Below are 18,983 nucleotides of genomic sequence, written 5' to 3'. Positions count from 1 at the left end.
ACACATTCTAAACAGCTTTCTACCCCAAGAACCACAATTGTGACAGACAGCCATGTAAATTCAAAAATGACATGAGCTACTTGACTAAGATTCAGATATTAATAGTAATTGTTTGAAGAATAAAACCACAAACATATTGCATCCTCATCTAAAATAATAAAAAATAAAAAAAATAAAAAAATATTTTTTAAAAACACATTTTTTAGCCAATCACAGATGATTTTGCAGCAGAACCAAAATAGATGTCAACTCAGGCTGTCCGTTTGAATTAAGACAGGAAGCCGTCATCTCAGGGAGAGTTTTCCCTTCCCGTTTGACATTAGCTTCCCCGTTTCATCCTCTGACATGAAACAAACACCTCGAACAGCGAAAAGAACACTTGAAAGGGACAATATCCTCCTCTTGATCGTCAAAGATGGGGGACGTATTGAATGACAGCTTTTAGCGCTTTGAGAACGTCACCAGCGTGGGGAAGCAAGCTGACGCCTCATCTCAGATGTGTGGCTGCTATGATGCTAACACAGTGCTGACCTTGAAATCACAAGTTTCCCTGCAATGAGACAGAGACTGGTTGATTCAGATATGAGCGAACTGCTGAATATTCACAGCATTAAGGTGTCACTCTCTGAGAAATGAATCTAGTACAGCTACTAGGCCTTGGCATGCAACTGTATATATTAACAGAGTGGATAGTTCCAGGATTTGAAAATCTACTTGGGTTTATGCTTTATTTTATAGTCCGATTTGATGCTGAGGAGGAGAACACTTCATGTGGCATGAGTTAAAGATTCATTTCAAATTTCACTTAATGGTTCTTTCTTCGATCAAGCAGAGAGCAAAAATATGACAGAAACAAGAGACAAAAAGAGAGAGAGAAAGAGAGAGCGCTTTAAGTAGTAGTGTTTTATTCATCTGTATGTAAATCCAGTCGTCTACTGATTGCTTTAACAAATCAGGGATCAAGAGTGCCAACATCAAGCAGAGAAAAAGAAAGTTAATGTTGAGATTACAAAAAAAAAAATGGTGGGAGAACGAGGACTCGATCTGAGGTCAACAAGTCCTGACAAGGGATGTGTTCCTAATTGTCTCTAATCTCTATGTTTCTGTAAAAATATTACAGTGCTACTTCATATCCTAAGTTCAGAAAACTACTAGTGTATACAGTCGAGTGACGGCATCTAAAAAAAATGATTCCAGTTGGTTATCACCATAGAAAAATACCCTGGTTATTTGCTTAATGAACATACCATTGACAGATGAGGAACAGATGAGGAACGAGAGGGAGAGAGAGCGAGAGAGCTCACCTATTATTTCCATAAAGGGCATGATTATACGTTCTGAGCCAGTATCTTAGATCCTATTGCTAACAAAGATATACTGTAAATGCATGGCTACACAACTAATACTGAAAATATATGCTCAAACAAAACCAATATTGGGCTAAGTATAATCCTATAGTAGAGTATACATACTGTGGAAATCACTAAATTCTCATACAGCCGAGCACAATCCCAAACCATTGATTATTACACCATACTAATGGTACAGTATACAACATCATCTTCAACTGAGAGAAAGAGAAAAAACAATATCAGAGAAAGACATTACAAGTTCTGACCCATCTACGGTCATTTTTCCTTACCTTTTTTTTTTTTTACATTAAGAACAACTACAGACATCTTCAAGACAATGTTTCTGTCAGAAGAGTTGAAGTATTGAACCTTTCTTCAGCCAGGTAAGCCATTGAGAAACAAATAGCATTTTACAATGATGACTTTAAAGTGTAAGTTTCCATCAGTGAAAGTAGAGAGTTTCTCTGATTTACTCGTGTTCAGTGCTGAGAAACTACTCCTTGGGAACGTGCTGAGTCGTTCTGGATAGGCTGACTTTGCCCCTGACCACTGGTCCAGAGTCAGACATTGATTCATCTCCCTGATGGTTAAGGTTGGGATAAGGGGTAGGATCATCTGATCCTAGATCCGCGAAAGCAACTTCTATGTTGAGCCCACTGTGTACTGTGACAGTAACAATGATTAGGGATGGCATTCAATGAAACCTGAACTGCACAAACCAATATCCAACACTGCTCCTGTGCCACACAAATGTCCATCAACTGTGTGAATGACATTTACTGGATGAAACAAGAACATATTAAGATTTGGAATGAAAATATACACTTTTAGTGAGCTGGAACAATATTTCCTTGCAGTTCTCCCGTGCAGCTGGGTTGAATCGCTCAACTGTACCATTTTATCAGGGAGCTCATAGCTATGGTCCATCAGATGGAGCTTAGTTCCATATTGGGAAACTCATATTAGGTCGGGAGTTTACCCTGCCCATTTGAGCTCACCAGGAAAAAACGAGCCTATATCTTGGACCTGGAGTTTTTCCTGAACGGGTCACACGGTCAGAGAACCCTCAGGTCCTTAGAAACACGACACACGTATGAACATCCAACAGAAAAGGTAGAAACACAACACACGTATGAAACAACATTGACTTCACAGTGATCAAAACATGTAGCCCTAATGGTCAACGAGACCAGAGTATAATGTTTTTAACATGTTTCGAACAATGTTTCCTTGTTTTCAGTTGCTTCTCCATAACCTCAATTCTGCTATTGCATCCAGACTGAAGTTAGGGGGAAATGTAAGGCTCACAAAACTGCCAGCACAGCGAAAGTCAACCCTCAAACGACACCCTATCACCATGTACTGTAGCACTAGTTTTGACTACAGCCACATAGGGCTCTGGTCAAAAGAAGTGCACTATGGGCAATAGAGTTCTTTGATACACAAGCCTAAGACAGAGGTATACAGTGATGTACAGTATGATTTGTGTATGACTTATGACTGAACTACAATGGAATCCAAAAAAGGTCCAGAGATAAAATAAAAAAATACATCTACAAAAAATAAAAACAACCCAAAACTACAGACATCTTTCCAGAAGGTGAAAATGTGGATCAACCGGTTTGTTTAAATGAACGAGTGTGAAGGTATTACTGAGTGTTTGTAGTAGTATGTTTGAAGTAAACATGATTGGCCATGTGGTGCGTTTTCACTTTGACTGTGCACACGCCTATGTCAGTTGGTGTGTGCAAATGTATACGCATGCGTGTGTGTGTGGGGGGGGGGGGGGGGGCTACAGCAGTGGCTATGAGGCGTTGGATGTGTTGGGGCTCCAGCCCATCTGATAGGCTCTCTCCAGGGTTCTCTTGCAGTCCTGCATCACCGTACTGAACACGATGTGAGGGTACTGAACCACCAGCCTCTCCACAGTCTCCTCGTTCACCTGCAAACACAACAGCAGAATACAAGACGCATTAAAGGCACAATATGTTACTTTTTGTAGTAAGACGTCTGGTTATATTATCGACGACTGAGGTGGCAGAGGACTAGACGCCATGATTCGCGTTAAATCAAACAACATTTGTCTGTTCTCTTACGGTTGAGCCTTGATTGCCAAGGAGGCAGTTGTGGCCTGACAGCCCAGTCTACCTGAGGCTTTAGTGTCTGGTGGTTAAGCAGCAGTGCATATCTGTCTAAATGATCTCATGAGAGAACCAGAGGACGAGGAGAGAGAGAAAGAAAATAAGAGTTCTCAGATAGAGAGAGAGACAGGGAGAGAGGCAAAGAGAGTTCCCAGAGAGAGACAGACTGAAAGAGAGTGGGCGTAGAGACGGAAGACAAGCGTCTCCTTCTAATTAGTCCTCTTCATGCTCTAAAGGACAAGGGAATAACAAGTAGTCAAGCACCTTCCCAGCGGTTCCATCATGCAGGGTGTCACAGCTAGGCTGAGCCAGGCTGACAGTGAGCAGGCCTAGGAGGGCTCAGGAGACCACAGGGGTGAAGGATGTTAACCGCAAACCACCCAGGCCAGAACCCACCCTGCTGGTGTCTCACTCTGGCATCAGGACACTGTCCAAAGGAAATATGTGTAAACACACACACACTTCCATGAGAAGAAATACGCACATGCACTCACACAAAACGTGCTTGCCTGGTCCGTAGCACTGCTGGTTTTCATCCATCCCCTCTAATCAGGGTCTGATTCATACATGGGACACCAGGTGAGTGGAATCTCTGGACTAGATCATCAACGACATTCACAGGGTTGCCGAATTCCGGTGACTTTCCCAGAATTCACAGGTATTCCAGAAATTCCGGTTGGAAGATTCCCGGAATCAGGAGGGAATAAGCCGAAATCCGGAATCCTCCAACCAGGATATCTGGAAAATTGATGGAAGCAACCCTAGACATTCATCAACCAACTATCAGAGAAAAAAGAAAACCAGCAGTGTGAAACTTGAAGACTCCCCACTGGTCGAGAAAAAGAATAGCAAAGGAAGAAGTGAAGATTCTGATGTGTTGTAGAGCAGGGGTTCTCAACCTTTTTTCCACCAGGGCCCCCTTTATCACATCAGCAAAATGTCACTCCACCCCCTCCCTTTTTAATATTGTTTATTGAGATAATATCTACACCACCAAAACATAGATTTTGTTTCATTTGAGAGGCCTAGGAAAATGTTGATGATTCCCCGTAGTTTAACAAGACAAACGACACATTTTAGGTGGGCTATTAAATTACAATTATAATAAAAACAATAAATAAGGAAAATAAAGCCATGACCTTGATTTCCCCAAATGTTATTCTGCTACCAAATTTGACCAAGTTTTATTATTATAATAGAATTTATATGAACCCTCAATTTAAATATACAGTAGCAGTCAAAAGTTTGGACACACCTACTCATTCAAGGGTTTTTCTTTATTTGTACTATTTTCTACATTGTAGAATATAGTGAAGACATCAAAACTCTGAAATAACACATATGGAATCGTGTAGTAAACAAAAATAGCTTTGTACACGCTTGGCATTCTCTCAACCAGCTTCACCTGGAATGCTTTCCCAACGGTCTTGAAGGACCGTGCCACATATGCTGAGCACTTGTTGGCTGCTTTTCCTTCACTCTGCGGTCCAACAGCAGCCCAAATAGGTGTGTCCAAACTTTTGACTGGTACTGTACATATTCTCTTTTACAGAAGGTGAATAGATCAATTGATAGCAACAGAGTCACACATTTGGCTCTATTATAACAAACCTAACACAACGTTAAATATAAGTGCTGGTGGTAGCTCTATAGGTCCAGGGTTGCGTCAGAAATAGTTTTGCTATTTTCACAGCTGTTATTAAAAGGGCTGTGTTCTGGTGAATAAAGTTGTATGTAGAGGGCTTGGCCACTCAAGGCATTCCATGGCTTAATACACATTCTGTAAGTTATTGATGGTCTTTGCGTTGTTGTCAACTTCAATTCGGTTGGGGGAAAATAATACTCTCATCCTAGTCCATTGTGGATTGATTTTACAGTTGATTAAATAGCATAGGCTACAATAACGAGTGATAGCAAAAAACATCCAGTGTTTACTCAATATGTTTGGAGTGTTGACAGTCAACATTGTTGTAATTCGCGTCAACGAGTAAAGGCCTTTTATGCAGCACACTTCTCCTCAAATAGAAAATACTAGGCTCCTGTAAATTGTATTGTATGTGTGAAGCACATTCTCAATGAGAAAGATATAGCCTAGGCCTACCGTTGATATGACGTTATAGGACAGAAATATTTGAATAGCCTATGTTAGGAGGAGCAAGAGGCTGTCTTTGGAAATGGGGCTAGATACAAGCCAAATGGAGCACTGCAGGTAGGTCTATGTGAATTGTGAATAATGCACGCAAAAGTATGTCAAAAGTACCTTTTATGGATAGGCTAATGCACGGCCAGGATGAGAAAGACACCCGACGTATTTCTGTTAAATAAGCATCATTATAGTACGGTAAGGGTTTTTAATCAAATGAAATCAAACGAAACAGAAAACAAGAAATTGTTACAGGAAAATAACTTACATGTTTCTAAATGTCACTGGATTGTCATCTTTTTTTATACGTTTTTTTTAAAACGCACATCCAAAATAATAACAGGAGCGGACTAAAATAACGTATTAACCTACATAGATAAAAAGCGGATGTCCGCTCACTGTTTTGATGCTGCGCAAAACTTGATCATTCAATAAAGCTTTGGTGACAAAGATTCAAATTAACCAAATTAAACAAAATACGAGGTTTACGGGCACAAAGGGCACATCTATCTTGTTTCATGTGCATAATAGGCACCAAGCGTCACCGCTGGATAGGCTGCACTTCCGCTGTCAAAATCCGTGCCATAACCAACCGAGTTACATTGAAGACCAGATTTCGGTTGGTCTTAAATTTCCCCACCAGCGCATACTGCAATTGGCACTTCGGCGCATGTTTTTAAGGACACACCTCAGATATTGCCTCCCCTCCCACCTCAGCGCAAACGAGCTTATAAAACAGGTGAATTACCAATCCCGGCAACAGGGTTTGAAAGCTCCCCCCTCTGAAAGTTCCCCCCTGCCTTCATTTCGTTTGCCTATTCTGACGTGAAATTTGTTCTATAGAATTTTTTGACTCTGATGTTTGCCACAGAAAGTATTTGACTCTAGCTACAAAATTAAAGAAATTAGAAGGGGGGCAGGATTTCGGCAAAGCCATTTTCTTGCCTGCTGAAATCCCCCCCCCCCCCCCCCCTTCTATCTTGGGACTGCAAGGCCTGGCACACTTCTGAATAATTTTGGTAGCTCATGTTGACCAGTAGTGTGTGCCACAGAAAGCAAAATTAGAGTATAAAAAACATTTTGTAGCATTTAAGAAAATTAAGATAATACACAAATATTATCACACAACAACACAAAAACATCACAGAAATAAGAAAGAAATACAAATTTCAATCTTTGCATAATAAGATAGAAAATGACAATAAATCAAATATAAAAAGACAATAAATAACAAACAAATATTGAAAATCTGCAACAGCTCGACTTAACATTTAGTCCCCCCTTCTAATTTCCTTAATTGTGGCTAGAGTCAAATACTTTCTATCCAACAAACTTCACGTCAGGATAGGCAACCTAAATTAATAATTCATGTATGTGTGTTATATTAAACATAGGGGGAGTAAAATGTAGGCAAGCAATAAACATTTCAGAACAACTACTAGTCGAATGAGACATGGGAGAGATGGCGAATTTTGTCAAAGAGATTTATTTATAGACAAATACACTTGAAACAAATAGCCAAACCGAAAACTGCAGACATTACTAGTGCCTCCCACGCGATCAAACCAACATAAAAAATAAAATGAAACTCAGCCAAACGTGATCAGAAATCTCAACTAGCAAGCAAGTTGCAGCAATGAAGAATTGAAGGGGGGGGATTCTGGCAGGGGGGAGCTTTTCGGCACAACACCGGCTTTACCAGGTCGAAATTGCAAACAACTACGCTGGCTTAACGGCAGTCGAAAATAGAACCCATTGTATAAGATTACTTCTCAAGCAAAGTCCGATTTCCTTGACTCCTCGAATTTAGAAGGTCGTAGCTCAGCTTTTGAATGACAGAGACAAGCCAAAGATATCCATGTATCAGAGATACGTCTTTGTTGGGCACTTTACCCCTTTGTTTCTAGCCTAAAGCATTGTGGATTTATGCGTCGTTATAGATCGGTATATACAATCATGAATTCGTAAAAAAATTAAAATGACCCCTTAAATAAAGGAAGGTCCCGTGCCCTCCCCAGGTGACCCCTAGGTTGGGAACGCCTGTTGTAGAGGCTCATTAGAGAACTAAATGACAAGCCTTTGATTGCTTTGATAACATATTATGTACGCTATATTGTACTGAGGAGAATAGAACGATTCCCCCACCAAACTCGTTAATCAGGCCTTAATTACAATTACGAGGGATCTAAAAAATGGGCCTGTCAATGTGATGGGAGGCCATTACCTTCATTAATGCTAATTTAGTGTAGCGCTGTGTGCAGCGTAAACACGCTTGACACAAAATGGCTCCCAATCAAAGCGCTGAATCATCCGCTAATTGCTGCAACAATAAAACTAATTAAGCCATAACACTACCACTGTTTGAATGTGTGTGTGTGAAAGTATTTCAATGACCTGTGTTGTTCTGTTCAGATGATTGGTTTGTTTTGGTCTTGTTCTTTTATGCCTGTTCTGTCTTTTTGACTGTTTTTCCCTGTTAGTCAGAACCAATTAATACACATTGGAAAAAATTGAAAGGAAATAAGTTAACTCAGGATATATATTTAGATTTATTCCGTTTGTGAGAAGTTTGAGTCAAAAACTTTTTGAATTTTTACAAATGCCATATAAAGGCTTATTTCCATGGGAGGTTTTGAGATCCTGCCACAGATGATGTGGACATTACCTTTATATAGCAAAGAATGTATAAAGGTAAAACATTGTTATTAAATAATGAATATACCTGATCTGATGCACTAAAAACCAATACAATTACAAGTTCAAAAACAAAGGGAGAAGGATAAAGCAAAGTGATGCATGAAATATGAATTACTGGATCATTACAATCTTAGAGGATTTATGCCTGTCTTTTTTCAAAATAAATAAATCCAATCCCCTGTACCATCCTGAGTTCTTCACTGTCCCTTATAAAACAAAGCCGTGCCCTTTCCAAGACATGATGACATCACCACACCTGCTTGGTATTTACAACCATCACACACACACACACACACACACACACACACACACACACACACACACACACACACACACACACACACACACACACACACACACACACACACACACACACACACACACACACACACACACACACACACACTTTGTATTGTGAGCCAGAGTCTATGTACAGACATGAAGGTCACTACTCAGCGCTTTGTGTCTGGAGGTGTTTTCACCAAACCCTGATGTACTATTCTGAAAGACCCATATGAAACTGTAGAGCCATAATATGATAGAGAATATCGCAACAGGCTGGTGCTTTTCATCTTACACACAGATCTGAGATGGCAGCCACACATATCTGGAGCCAGGCCTATATTTAGGATATTTTCCCCCAGTTTAACTTCAAAGATGCAGTTCCTGTGGATCTGAGGGGATCCTAATGTTGTCTGACATGACAAAGTGCTGTTGTCAGAGAGACAGAGAAAGAGAGAGAGACCGAGAGAGAGAGACAGAGAGAAAGAGAGCGAGAACGAGGCACACACAGAAGGAGGACAAAGACAATCCTTTCCAATACCCTATTAAAACCCCCCTCTTTCATTTGGACAAGACAGATACAACTCTTAAATCAGTAACAGAAACTCAAGTGAAAACGTTGAGTGAAAACATTGGGTAAATCATTTCCATTTCAAGAAAAGACTAGGTTCTGTAAAATGAAGTGTAATCTCTTTTCCTGAATGAGTGTTCCTCAGACACCATGTCCCATCTATCTGTGATTTAGAGCTCAATAGTGTCTGTGTATCGACAACTGTTCCTTGGCGTTGCACTTCAGCCATCGTTCAGGCTAGCAGTGACTGGCCGGTAGTAAAGGTGACCTTTCAGAGAGTGCTGCCTTGCTGCTCTCCCTTTTACTGCCAGGGGTTTTAAGAGCCACTCTCACATGCAAATGTATTCCATCACCATGTAAAATATACATTTACCGCCTGCACCAGGCCTTTCGTGAGTAACCACGTCACTAAAACACCTCGTAAAGATGACAAACTCTGGCGTGGTGCACGGTGGCACCGTGACGTCCATGGGGAAAAGGGGCTCGTAAATCGATAATCAGATACACAAGCAAAAGATGCATATCAGGGGACAAGGACGATGAGCAGCCTGGTTGCCAGTCTTTTCCCCCAAATGTTGTTGTTGTTATTGTTGTCATGAGTGGGCTAAAGCAGACACAGACCTGGCAACATGGAGTGATCCTGAGTCTAAGGGAAAATATGAGAAACAAGGAAAGGAGAAAATTAATACCTGGCATATGTTCTCTGGGACTCAATTTAAACAGAGAGAACATGGAACTCATGTTCCCAGATACAAGTTTTAAAATACAAAATCACCTCAGTGCAGTAAAACAGGTCAGATATCCAGAAGGAGAATTTAGATGAAGGTGAAATGGAGTTTAATTGACCCAAATGTGCACTCAATCAGAGATGGACTACAACTCAAAACATCTTTCCATTTGTACTGTTCATTATGCTCTCTCTCTAAACATCAAAAGAGACAAACACAGCCAACACCAAAGCCTATTTCCACTCCCATCCACAGAGTGCATCACTCACCCACTAAATACATTTCGGGGACAATGTTTCAATGTTTCAAAGGGCAGTTTAAGCAGCTGAGGAATGCTGTGCCTCAGATATCTCAGTAAAAGCAAGTTTAATAAACAGGCTGAATTTATAGTGGCCCTAAAAGTGCCTGCAGGAAAAGCTGCAGTTGTAAAGTTCCTAAACGAGTGACTGGACGGACAGCGGATACTTCTCTGGCTCTGATAAGAGCTCCGAGGAGAGGGGAGGAGGAAGGAGGGAGGAAAAAGGAGAGGAGAACAGGGCGGAAGGCAACGAGTGTGAACAGAACAGACATGGTTGTGAATGGCACATAATGGGGGCATATCATGCTATGAAAAAGAGTGGGTACGTCGCAAGCAGATTGTCTTCATACAGTGCCTTCAGAAAGTATTCACACCCCTTGACTTTTTCCACATTTTGTGTTGTGTTACAGCCTGAATTGAAAATTGATTCAATTGAGATGCGTCACTGGCCTACACACAATACCCCATAATGTAAAAGTGGAATTATGTTTGAAGAAATGTTTACAAATGAATAAGAAATTAAAAGCTGGAATCTCTTGAGTCAATAAGCATTCAAACCCTTTGTTATGGCAAGCCTAAATAAGTTCAGGAGTAAACATTTGCTTAACAAGAAAATCTATGGCAAGACGTTAAAATGGTTGTCTAGCAATGATTAACAACCAACTTGACAGAGCTTGAAAAAAAAAAAGAAAATGTGCAAAGCTCTTAGAAACGTACCCAGAAAGAATCACAGCTAAAATCGCTGCCAAAAGTGATTCAAAGATATATTGACTCGGGTGTGAATTCTTTACGTAAATTAGATATTTCTGTATTTTATTTTCAACACATTTCCTAAAAACACGTTTCTACTTTGTCATGATTGGGTATTGTGTGTAGATGGATGAGACATTATTTTTAAAATTCAGGCTGTAACACTACAAAAGTGGAATAAGTCAAGGGGTATGAATACTTTCTGAAGGGACTGCAATTCTGTAGCAGCTGGTACCTAAAGAGAAACCAGTCCAGGTCTGGTTCTCGTTACCAGATTACATCCCTGAGCAATGACTCACTGAATCTCACACACACACACACACACACACACACACACACACACACACACACACACACACACACACACACACACACACACACACACACACACACACACACACACACACACACACACACACACACACACACACAGCATCAGAGCGAGCGGCAGCCTCAGTGCCAGAGACAGAGGTAAAGCTCTGTGGGTCAGCACGGGGTTGGATCAGCTATGTTAGTAAACCCTCCACTCCATCATGTGTGACAAACAGAACATGGGGAATGTGTTCAGGGCGACCCCAATTTCTCCCAGCATGCCTGGATTTTTTTTATCTACACAGGGAAGGAGGCATTTCCTGACCCCAGAGGGCAGAGACTGGCCCAGAGAAATAGATGGCTTTAACATCACTGAACACTACTAAAAAAAAAAATCCTCTTTTAGTTTTATATACACTGCTCAAAAAAATAAAGGGAACACTTAAACAACACAATGTAACTCCAAGTCAATCACACTTCTGTGAAATCAAACTGTCCACTTAGGAAGCAACACTGATTGACAATACATTTCACATGCTGTTGTGCAAATGGAATAGACAAAAGGTGGAAATTATAGGCAATTAGCAAGACACCCCCAATAAAGGAGTGGTTCTGCAGGTGGTGACCACAGACCACTTCTCAGTTCCTATGCTTCCTGGCTGATGTTTTGGTCACTTTTGAATGCTGGCGGTGCTTTCACTCTAGTGGTAGCATGAGACGGAGCCTACAACCCACACAAGTGGCTCAGGTAGTGCAGCTCATCCAGGATGGCACATCAATGGGAGCTGTGGCAAGAAGGTTTGCTGTGTCTGTCAGCGTAGTGTCCAGAGCATGGAGGCGCTACCAGGAGACAGGCCAGTACATCAGGAGACGTGGAGGAGGCCGTAGGAGGGCAACAACCCAGCAGCAGGACCGCTACCTCCGCCTTTGTGCAAGGAGGAGCACTGCCAGAGCCCTGCAAAATGACCTCCAGCAGGCCACAAATGTGCATGTGTCAGCATATGGTCTCACGAGGGGTCTGAGGATCTCATCTCGGTACCTAATGGCAGTCAGGCTACCTCTGGCGAGCACATGGAGGTTCTGTTAACCTCCTCTGACTGGAGGGTAAATGCTGCAGGATGGGAGGAGGAGATGAGGAGGATTTTATCAAACGGAATAAAATAAATTGAGCAGAATCCAAAACTTACACAAACTTGCTTGGTCTTGACTAGAATAGAAATAGAGAGAGAAGGAAAGAGAGCGAGAATGAAAGTGAGAGAGTTAGGGAGAGTGAGAGACAGAGAGAGAGAGAGAAAGAGAGAGTGAAAGAGAGAGAGTGAAAGAGAGAGATAGAGAGAGTGAAAAAGAGAGAGAGCGACAGAGAGACAGAGACAGAGAGAGAGAGACAGAGAGAGAGAGAGACAGAGAGAGAGAGACAGAGAGAGAGAGAGAGAGAGACAGAGAGAGAGAAAGAGAGCGCTAGCGCGAGAGACCTAAAAGAGCATACACCAGTGTGTGTGTCTGCCTCCATACTTTCTCATTGAAGGGCACAGCTGAGATTCCTTTCACATCGTTAGTGGACTCTCTCCGTCTTTCACTCTTCTACCCTCTACCTCACTCTTGCTTTCTCCGCCACTTTCTCTCGCTCCTGCCCTTTAAAAGTGAGATGAAGAGATGATGAGGAGGAGGAGGGGGGGGGGGGGGGTTCAGTTAAGACCGCCGATCAATAGCCCTTCACACGGCGGCATGAGATTTAAGATTACACCACTGACCACACACGACAAATGACTCCATCACTTGGTGAACTTTGACCTTCAAGCCTAACCAAAGAGGAAAAGAGAGAACCAAGGCAGGGGGAGAGACGGAAGGAATGACAAGTCAATGTAATGATATCTTACTGACTTAGCTCTGATATTTTAGACCTTAGAAAAATAAACATACAATTTTCAGGACATTAATATACTAGTGTACATTATAGGAAAAGGTCAAGTAGGAAGTGGTCATTCTTGAAAAGTCCTTTCATTTCCATTCACAAACATAGACCATGTCATGATTCTTACTTCCTTCAACCTTCAATCTGAACTTGAAACTCTGTATGTAATAACAAGAACTGGCCAATAGGCTTGCTAGACCTCAAAATCTCTTTTCTGAAAAACTTCTTGAAACTTTACACATAATTCATCCTTTTCTCCGAGCCCAGAGTCTAGTCCCTCAACAATTACTGTAGTGTTTGTGTCTGCAAATTGCTCTGAATATCTGTCTCTAGTCATAACAGAGGTATGCATCAGCCAAGCATCCATATTGATTATGATGCCTGTGGTTTTAACAAGGTCCATGTGGTCCCTCAATGGGGAGAACACCATGCATCGCTCTGTCCCCCTCTCCCTCTCTTGGCCATTAATATAACTCATTATGCTTGCGACCAGTGTTACTTGAGAGCAATGTCATTATTTTCCCGGTCCTGGTTCACGCTGATACAGTGAGTTTGCCGTCGTTCTGTTTCAGCACCAGAGATATTTGTTTTCCCTCTAACTAAGGAGAGGAGAGGTACAGTAAGCTGTGTAAAAATATTCTAATAAAAACATTCCTATTAGGAACACATGGATGGGATCCCTCAGATGGTACATCAACAGTCTTGTGTGTGTTGGTTGGCTGTGAAATCACGGGCGCCTGTTTGATTTGATGGCTGGTCAAAGCAGTTGTGAATGTTATTGCTAAAGGAGACCGACTTTGCAACGTTGCAACAACAAAAAAAGTCCATTAAACATTGTGTGTTACTCAACTGCAAAATACACAAGGGGCTGGGAAGCAGTTATGCGAAGGTCGACTCATAACCCGCAGTCCCCACGGTTATATCTGCGGGGCGGGCGGGTTTAGGGTCATGAAATAGTGTGGATGAAGGGCGGGTTGAATAAAGAAATAACAAGGCATAAAACATTTGCAATTCATATCTATAGGCTACATTTAGGTTTTTCTTTCAATTCTATCTGGCTTTAGGGCTCCCGGGTGGCGCAGCGGTCTAAGGCACTGCATCTCAGTGCAAGAGGCGTCACTATAGTACCTGGTTCGAATCCAGGCTGTATCACATCCGGCCGTGATTGGGAGTCCCATAGGGCGGCACACAATTGGCCCAGCGTCGTCCGGGTTTGGCCGTCCTTGTAAATAAGAATTTGTTCTTAACGGACTTGCCTAGCTAAATAAAAGGTTCAATAAAAAAAATGTAATTCAAAATTGAGTGCGTAGCCTAAGCTTTCAGGCCTAACTGTAGTATCAAATACACGACAATTGCCAAATGCTTTTGGAAACTTGGGCAGAAAAGTTCACGTAGATCCAATGAGGCAAAAAGGACAATGTCAGAGTTGAATTAAATAGAGAGGCGCTATACAAATTTGACAGTCACAAGATGGGGACTTCAAAATGGCACGTCAAGGGAACTGTACTGTTCAGATGGGTTAAATGGAATAGTAGGCTAAATGAAATCTGGACACTGACTATAGGTCTTTAACCTCTCACATAGCCTAATATAATATTAACTCCTGTAGAATGAAGCATTTCTTATAGTAAAACTATACACTAAATGTAAATTTTGATTCAGGAACAGGAGTGGAGAAATATAATTTCTTTCTTTCAGCATCTTGAGAGAATGAATGTACAGTTAGGGACCATCTGTAAAAGTGATATCTTGATTAACATCATACAAGCTGATAGTATTTCAATCACATAAAACATGCATCCAAGCTGAACTGAAATCTTAATGAAATACATTTTGGGTCATTTTAACAGCTTTTAATTTCCCCAAAAACTGGTAATTTTGATAAATGTACAAAAAATCTTCCCAGTTTTTTTGTTTTGTTATTGCAATTTCTCTCCGGTCTCTAAACGTCTTTAAAAAATAAGATAAGTACATTCACACCAGTTGACTTTTTCCACATTTAAAATGTATTAAATTGAGATTTTGTGTCACTGGCCTACACACAATACCGTATAATGTCAAAGTGGAATTATGTTTGTAGAAATGTTTGCTAATTAATAAAAACTTTAAAGCTGAAATGTCTTGAGTCAATAAGTATTCAACCCATTTGCTATGGCAAGCCTAAACATTTGCTTAACAAGTCACATAATAAGATGCATGGACTCAGTGTGCAATAATAGTGTTTAACATGATTTTTGAATGACTACCTCATCTCTGTACCCCACACAATTATCTGCAAGGTCCCTCAGTCGAAGAGTGAATTTCAAACACTGATTCAACCACAAAGACCAGGGAGGTTTTCCAATGAATCGCAAAGAAAGGCAGTTATTGGTAGATTGGTCAAAACAAAAAAAGCAGACATTGAATATCCCTTTGAGCACGGTGAAGTTATTAATTACACTTTGTATGGTGTATCAATACACCCAGTCACTACAAAGATACAGGCATCCTTCCTAACTCAGTTACCGGAGAGAAAGAAAACCTGCTCAGGGATTTCACCACGAGGCTAATGGTGTTTTTAAAACAGTTACAGAGTGTAATAACTGTGATAGGAGAAAACTGAGGGTGGATCAACAAGATTGTAGCTACTCCACAATACCAACATACATGACAGAGTGAAAAGCAGAAAACAACTATACCAAAACATGCATCCTGTTTGCAGGCACTAATGTAAAATGTACAAAAATGTGGCAAAGAAATTCACTTTATGTCCTTGGGGCAAATCCAACAACACATTTTTTCAAGCATGGTGGTGGCTGCATCATGTTATGGGTATGCTTGTAATCTGCAAGGACTAGGGAGTATATTTTAGGATAAAACAAAACGGAATAGAGCTAAGCACAGGAAAAGTCCTAGAGGAAAACCTGGTTCAGTCTGCTTTCCAAAAGACACTGGGAGACAAATGCAACTTTCATTAGCAGAATACCCTAAAACACAAGGCCAAATATACACGAATTGCTTACCAAGACAACATAGAATGTTCCCAAGTGGCCTATTTACAGTTTTGACTTAAACCAGCTTGAAGATCTATGGCAAGACTTGAAAATGGCTGTCTAGCTGTGATCAACAACCAACTTGACAGAGCTTAAATAATATTTTGGAGAATAATCCAGGTGTGCAAAATTCTTATAGACCCAGAAAGACTCACAGCTGTAATAGCTGCCAAATATGATCTAACATGTACTGACTCAGGTGTGTGAATACTTATGTAAATTAGATATTTAAATCTATTTAATTCATTTAAAATTCAGGCTGTAACCCAACAAAATGTGGAATAAGTCAAGGGGTATGAACACTTTCTGATGGCACTGTATCTAATTATAGACAATTTGACTAACAAATCGCCTTCAACATTTCGAAAATTATCAGCAGGAACATAAACCTATCTAAAAAGGCCTGTCAAAAAATGTTGTTCGTCGGGGCCTCCCGAGTGGCGCAGTGGTCTAAGGCACTGCATCGCAGTGCTAGCTGTGGCACTAGATATTCTGGGTTCGAGTCCAGGCTATGTCGTAGCCGGTTGCAACCGGGGAGACCCATGGGGCGGCGCACAATTGGTCCAGCGTCGTCCGTGTTAGGGGAGGGTTTGGCCGGCAGGGATGTCCTTGTCCCATCGCGCACTAGCGACTCCTGTGGCGTGCCGGGCGCAGTGCACGCTGACACGGTCGCCAGGTGTACGGTGTTTCCTTCAACACATTGGTGCGGCTGGCTTCCGGTTTAGGTGGGCATTGTGTCAAGAAGCAGTGCGGCTCGGTGGGGTCGTGTTTCGGAGGATGCACGGCTCTCGACCTTCGCCTCTCCCGAGTCAGTACAGCAGTTGCAGCGATGAGACAAGACTGTAACTACCAATTGGATACCACGAAATTGGGGAGAAAAAGGGTAAAATAAATAAGCAATATATATATATATATATATATATATATATTTCGCCATCTCTCACTGTACAGCACATTTTCTATCGGACTATTAGCGGGTTAGGATCGGGAGCGGTCCTCAGATTTTTCCTTTATCACATAGTCAGGTGGTTGCGGATGGGTTATTAGCAATTGCAGGTGGGTGCGGGTGAAAAAACAGCTGACCCGCACATCACTACTGGGACGTTTAGTCTTTTCGTTTGAGACTATTTAACTAGTTAAGGCATTGTCCTTCAAGAAAAATCCAGCATGTTCAATTTTAGTAGATTAGTAAGACATAAATAGTGCTGGGGCAGAAATGCCATTCCAATGAGGACTGGCCATGTGAAGAGCCTGCTGTTCTGAGGAACATGCTCTGACATATGGGCTACTTGTGGCTAAAATGGATATGTTTCTCTGAAGATAAAAGGAAGACACTTCTCCAGTCTTTCAGCTCCCTACTTCAAAGCCTGGCAGGCAGACAGTTTAAAGATGACAAAATGAAATTATTTGATTATTTTGGGCGAGTTTGGATCAATAGCATTCTTTCTCTCCCTGTCAGGCCGTGGAGGTTTGGCCCTAAGGGCAGCGGGGTAATGAGTGGAAGCAGGCAGAACGCGCCATTCCCCAGACCCTAGGGGTGTTTAATCTCAATGCCCCATTCTAAACTGTGTTAACAGCAAATAGCACAAATTCCACTCAGGGACAGTAACTCCACACATCTATTTTATAGTACACATGCATACACACTCCACACAAGACATAAAGGGAGACAGACACAAAGGGAGACAGAGACCGACAGACAGAGACATGCATAATACATTTTTACATCGTCGAAACTACAATTGTAAATTTGGATCACAATTTGAATCGACTTTTGAGTGGAAAAACAAGCGAGAACCTTCATTGTAGTTGAAGTCAAACCCCCCCCACCCTCCCCCAGCTAAACCCAGATCCCAGCAAAGCAGAGCCATCACCAGTTCCCAGACTATAAAACCCATCCAGTGAGGAAGTGTGTTAATATAAAAGTATAACGGTCGATCCTTCACATCCCCGGCACCATGGGCACCATATGGTCCCTGTTAACAGTCCTGTGAATTCTACACATTATGGGTTCTAGGACTGGTCCACATTGTGAGGCTATGGACACACACACACGCATGCACACACGCATGCACACACGCATGCACACACACACACACACACACACACACACACACACACACACACACACACACACACACACACACACACACACACACACACACACACACACACACACACACACACACACACACACACACACATTAACATTCCCCCACATTCTAACACTTCCAAACAAATCCACACGAGACCTGCCAAGGAAAAGCCGTGGCTAAGTCCTGCGCTCCCCACCCTCCGCGTGTCAAGGTTATCACACAAGTGTGTATTTGTGTAAAAGAGACAGGGCCTCCATCCCAAATGGCACCCCATTTCCTATATAGTCCACTACTTTTGATCAGAGCCTTATAGGCCATGGTCAAAAGCAGTGCTCTATACAGGGTATAATAGGGTGCCATTTGGGATTGCGGCCCTCTGACACCTCTCTCTTTCCAGGGAGGGAGAGGAAACCAGTGAAGTGAACACAATCACATCCTCTCAATCAAACTGTAACCATGCACCATGTCCGCTATCAGCTGCACAGCTATGGATGACAACAATCTAATAGGGGATAATGCTAATAGCTAACTGGGGGCAGAATCGGTGACTTGCACTATTCTCTCCCTAGAAACAAACTGGACTTCATTCGACGAAGACGAAAAAACATGACGAGCGAAGCCAACCAATCAGGAAGGAGCTCCCTGTACCCCATGTGGATCAATACAAAC

The 18,983-nt window shown here is 41.8% G+C and overlaps 1 protein-coding gene across 2 annotated transcripts in view; it reads right to left on the bottom strand.

The window, feature by feature from the left end:
• Positions 1-882: 882 nt before the first annotated feature.
• Positions 883-18,983, bottom strand: part of LOC120042563 (F-box/LRR-repeat protein 17-like) — a 100,912-nt gene continuing 82,811 nt past the window's right edge. Inside the window, exons 3-4 of one of the 2 annotated variants that reach the window (XM_038987478.1) lie at positions 3,758-3,920; positions 3,215-3,294 (exon numbers count right to left, since the gene is read on the bottom strand). In XM_038987478.1, coding sequence (XP_038843406.1) covers positions 3,792-3,920 — 129 coding nt within the window. In that variant the 3' untranslated portion in view covers positions 3,215-3,294; positions 3,758-3,791. Of the gene's footprint in view, positions 3,295-3,757; positions 3,921-18,983 lie in introns of both variants that reach the window. The other variant, XM_038987415.1, reaches the window with a different exon arrangement.

The sequence above is a fragment of the Salvelinus namaycush genome, chromosome 1, assembly GCF_016432855.1.
Source record: "Salvelinus namaycush isolate Seneca chromosome 1, SaNama_1.0, whole genome shotgun sequence".
Classification (NCBI taxonomy): Eukaryota; Metazoa; Chordata; class Actinopteri; order Salmoniformes; family Salmonidae; genus Salvelinus; species Salvelinus namaycush.
This window is presented reverse-complemented; position numbering and strand designations above follow the sequence as displayed.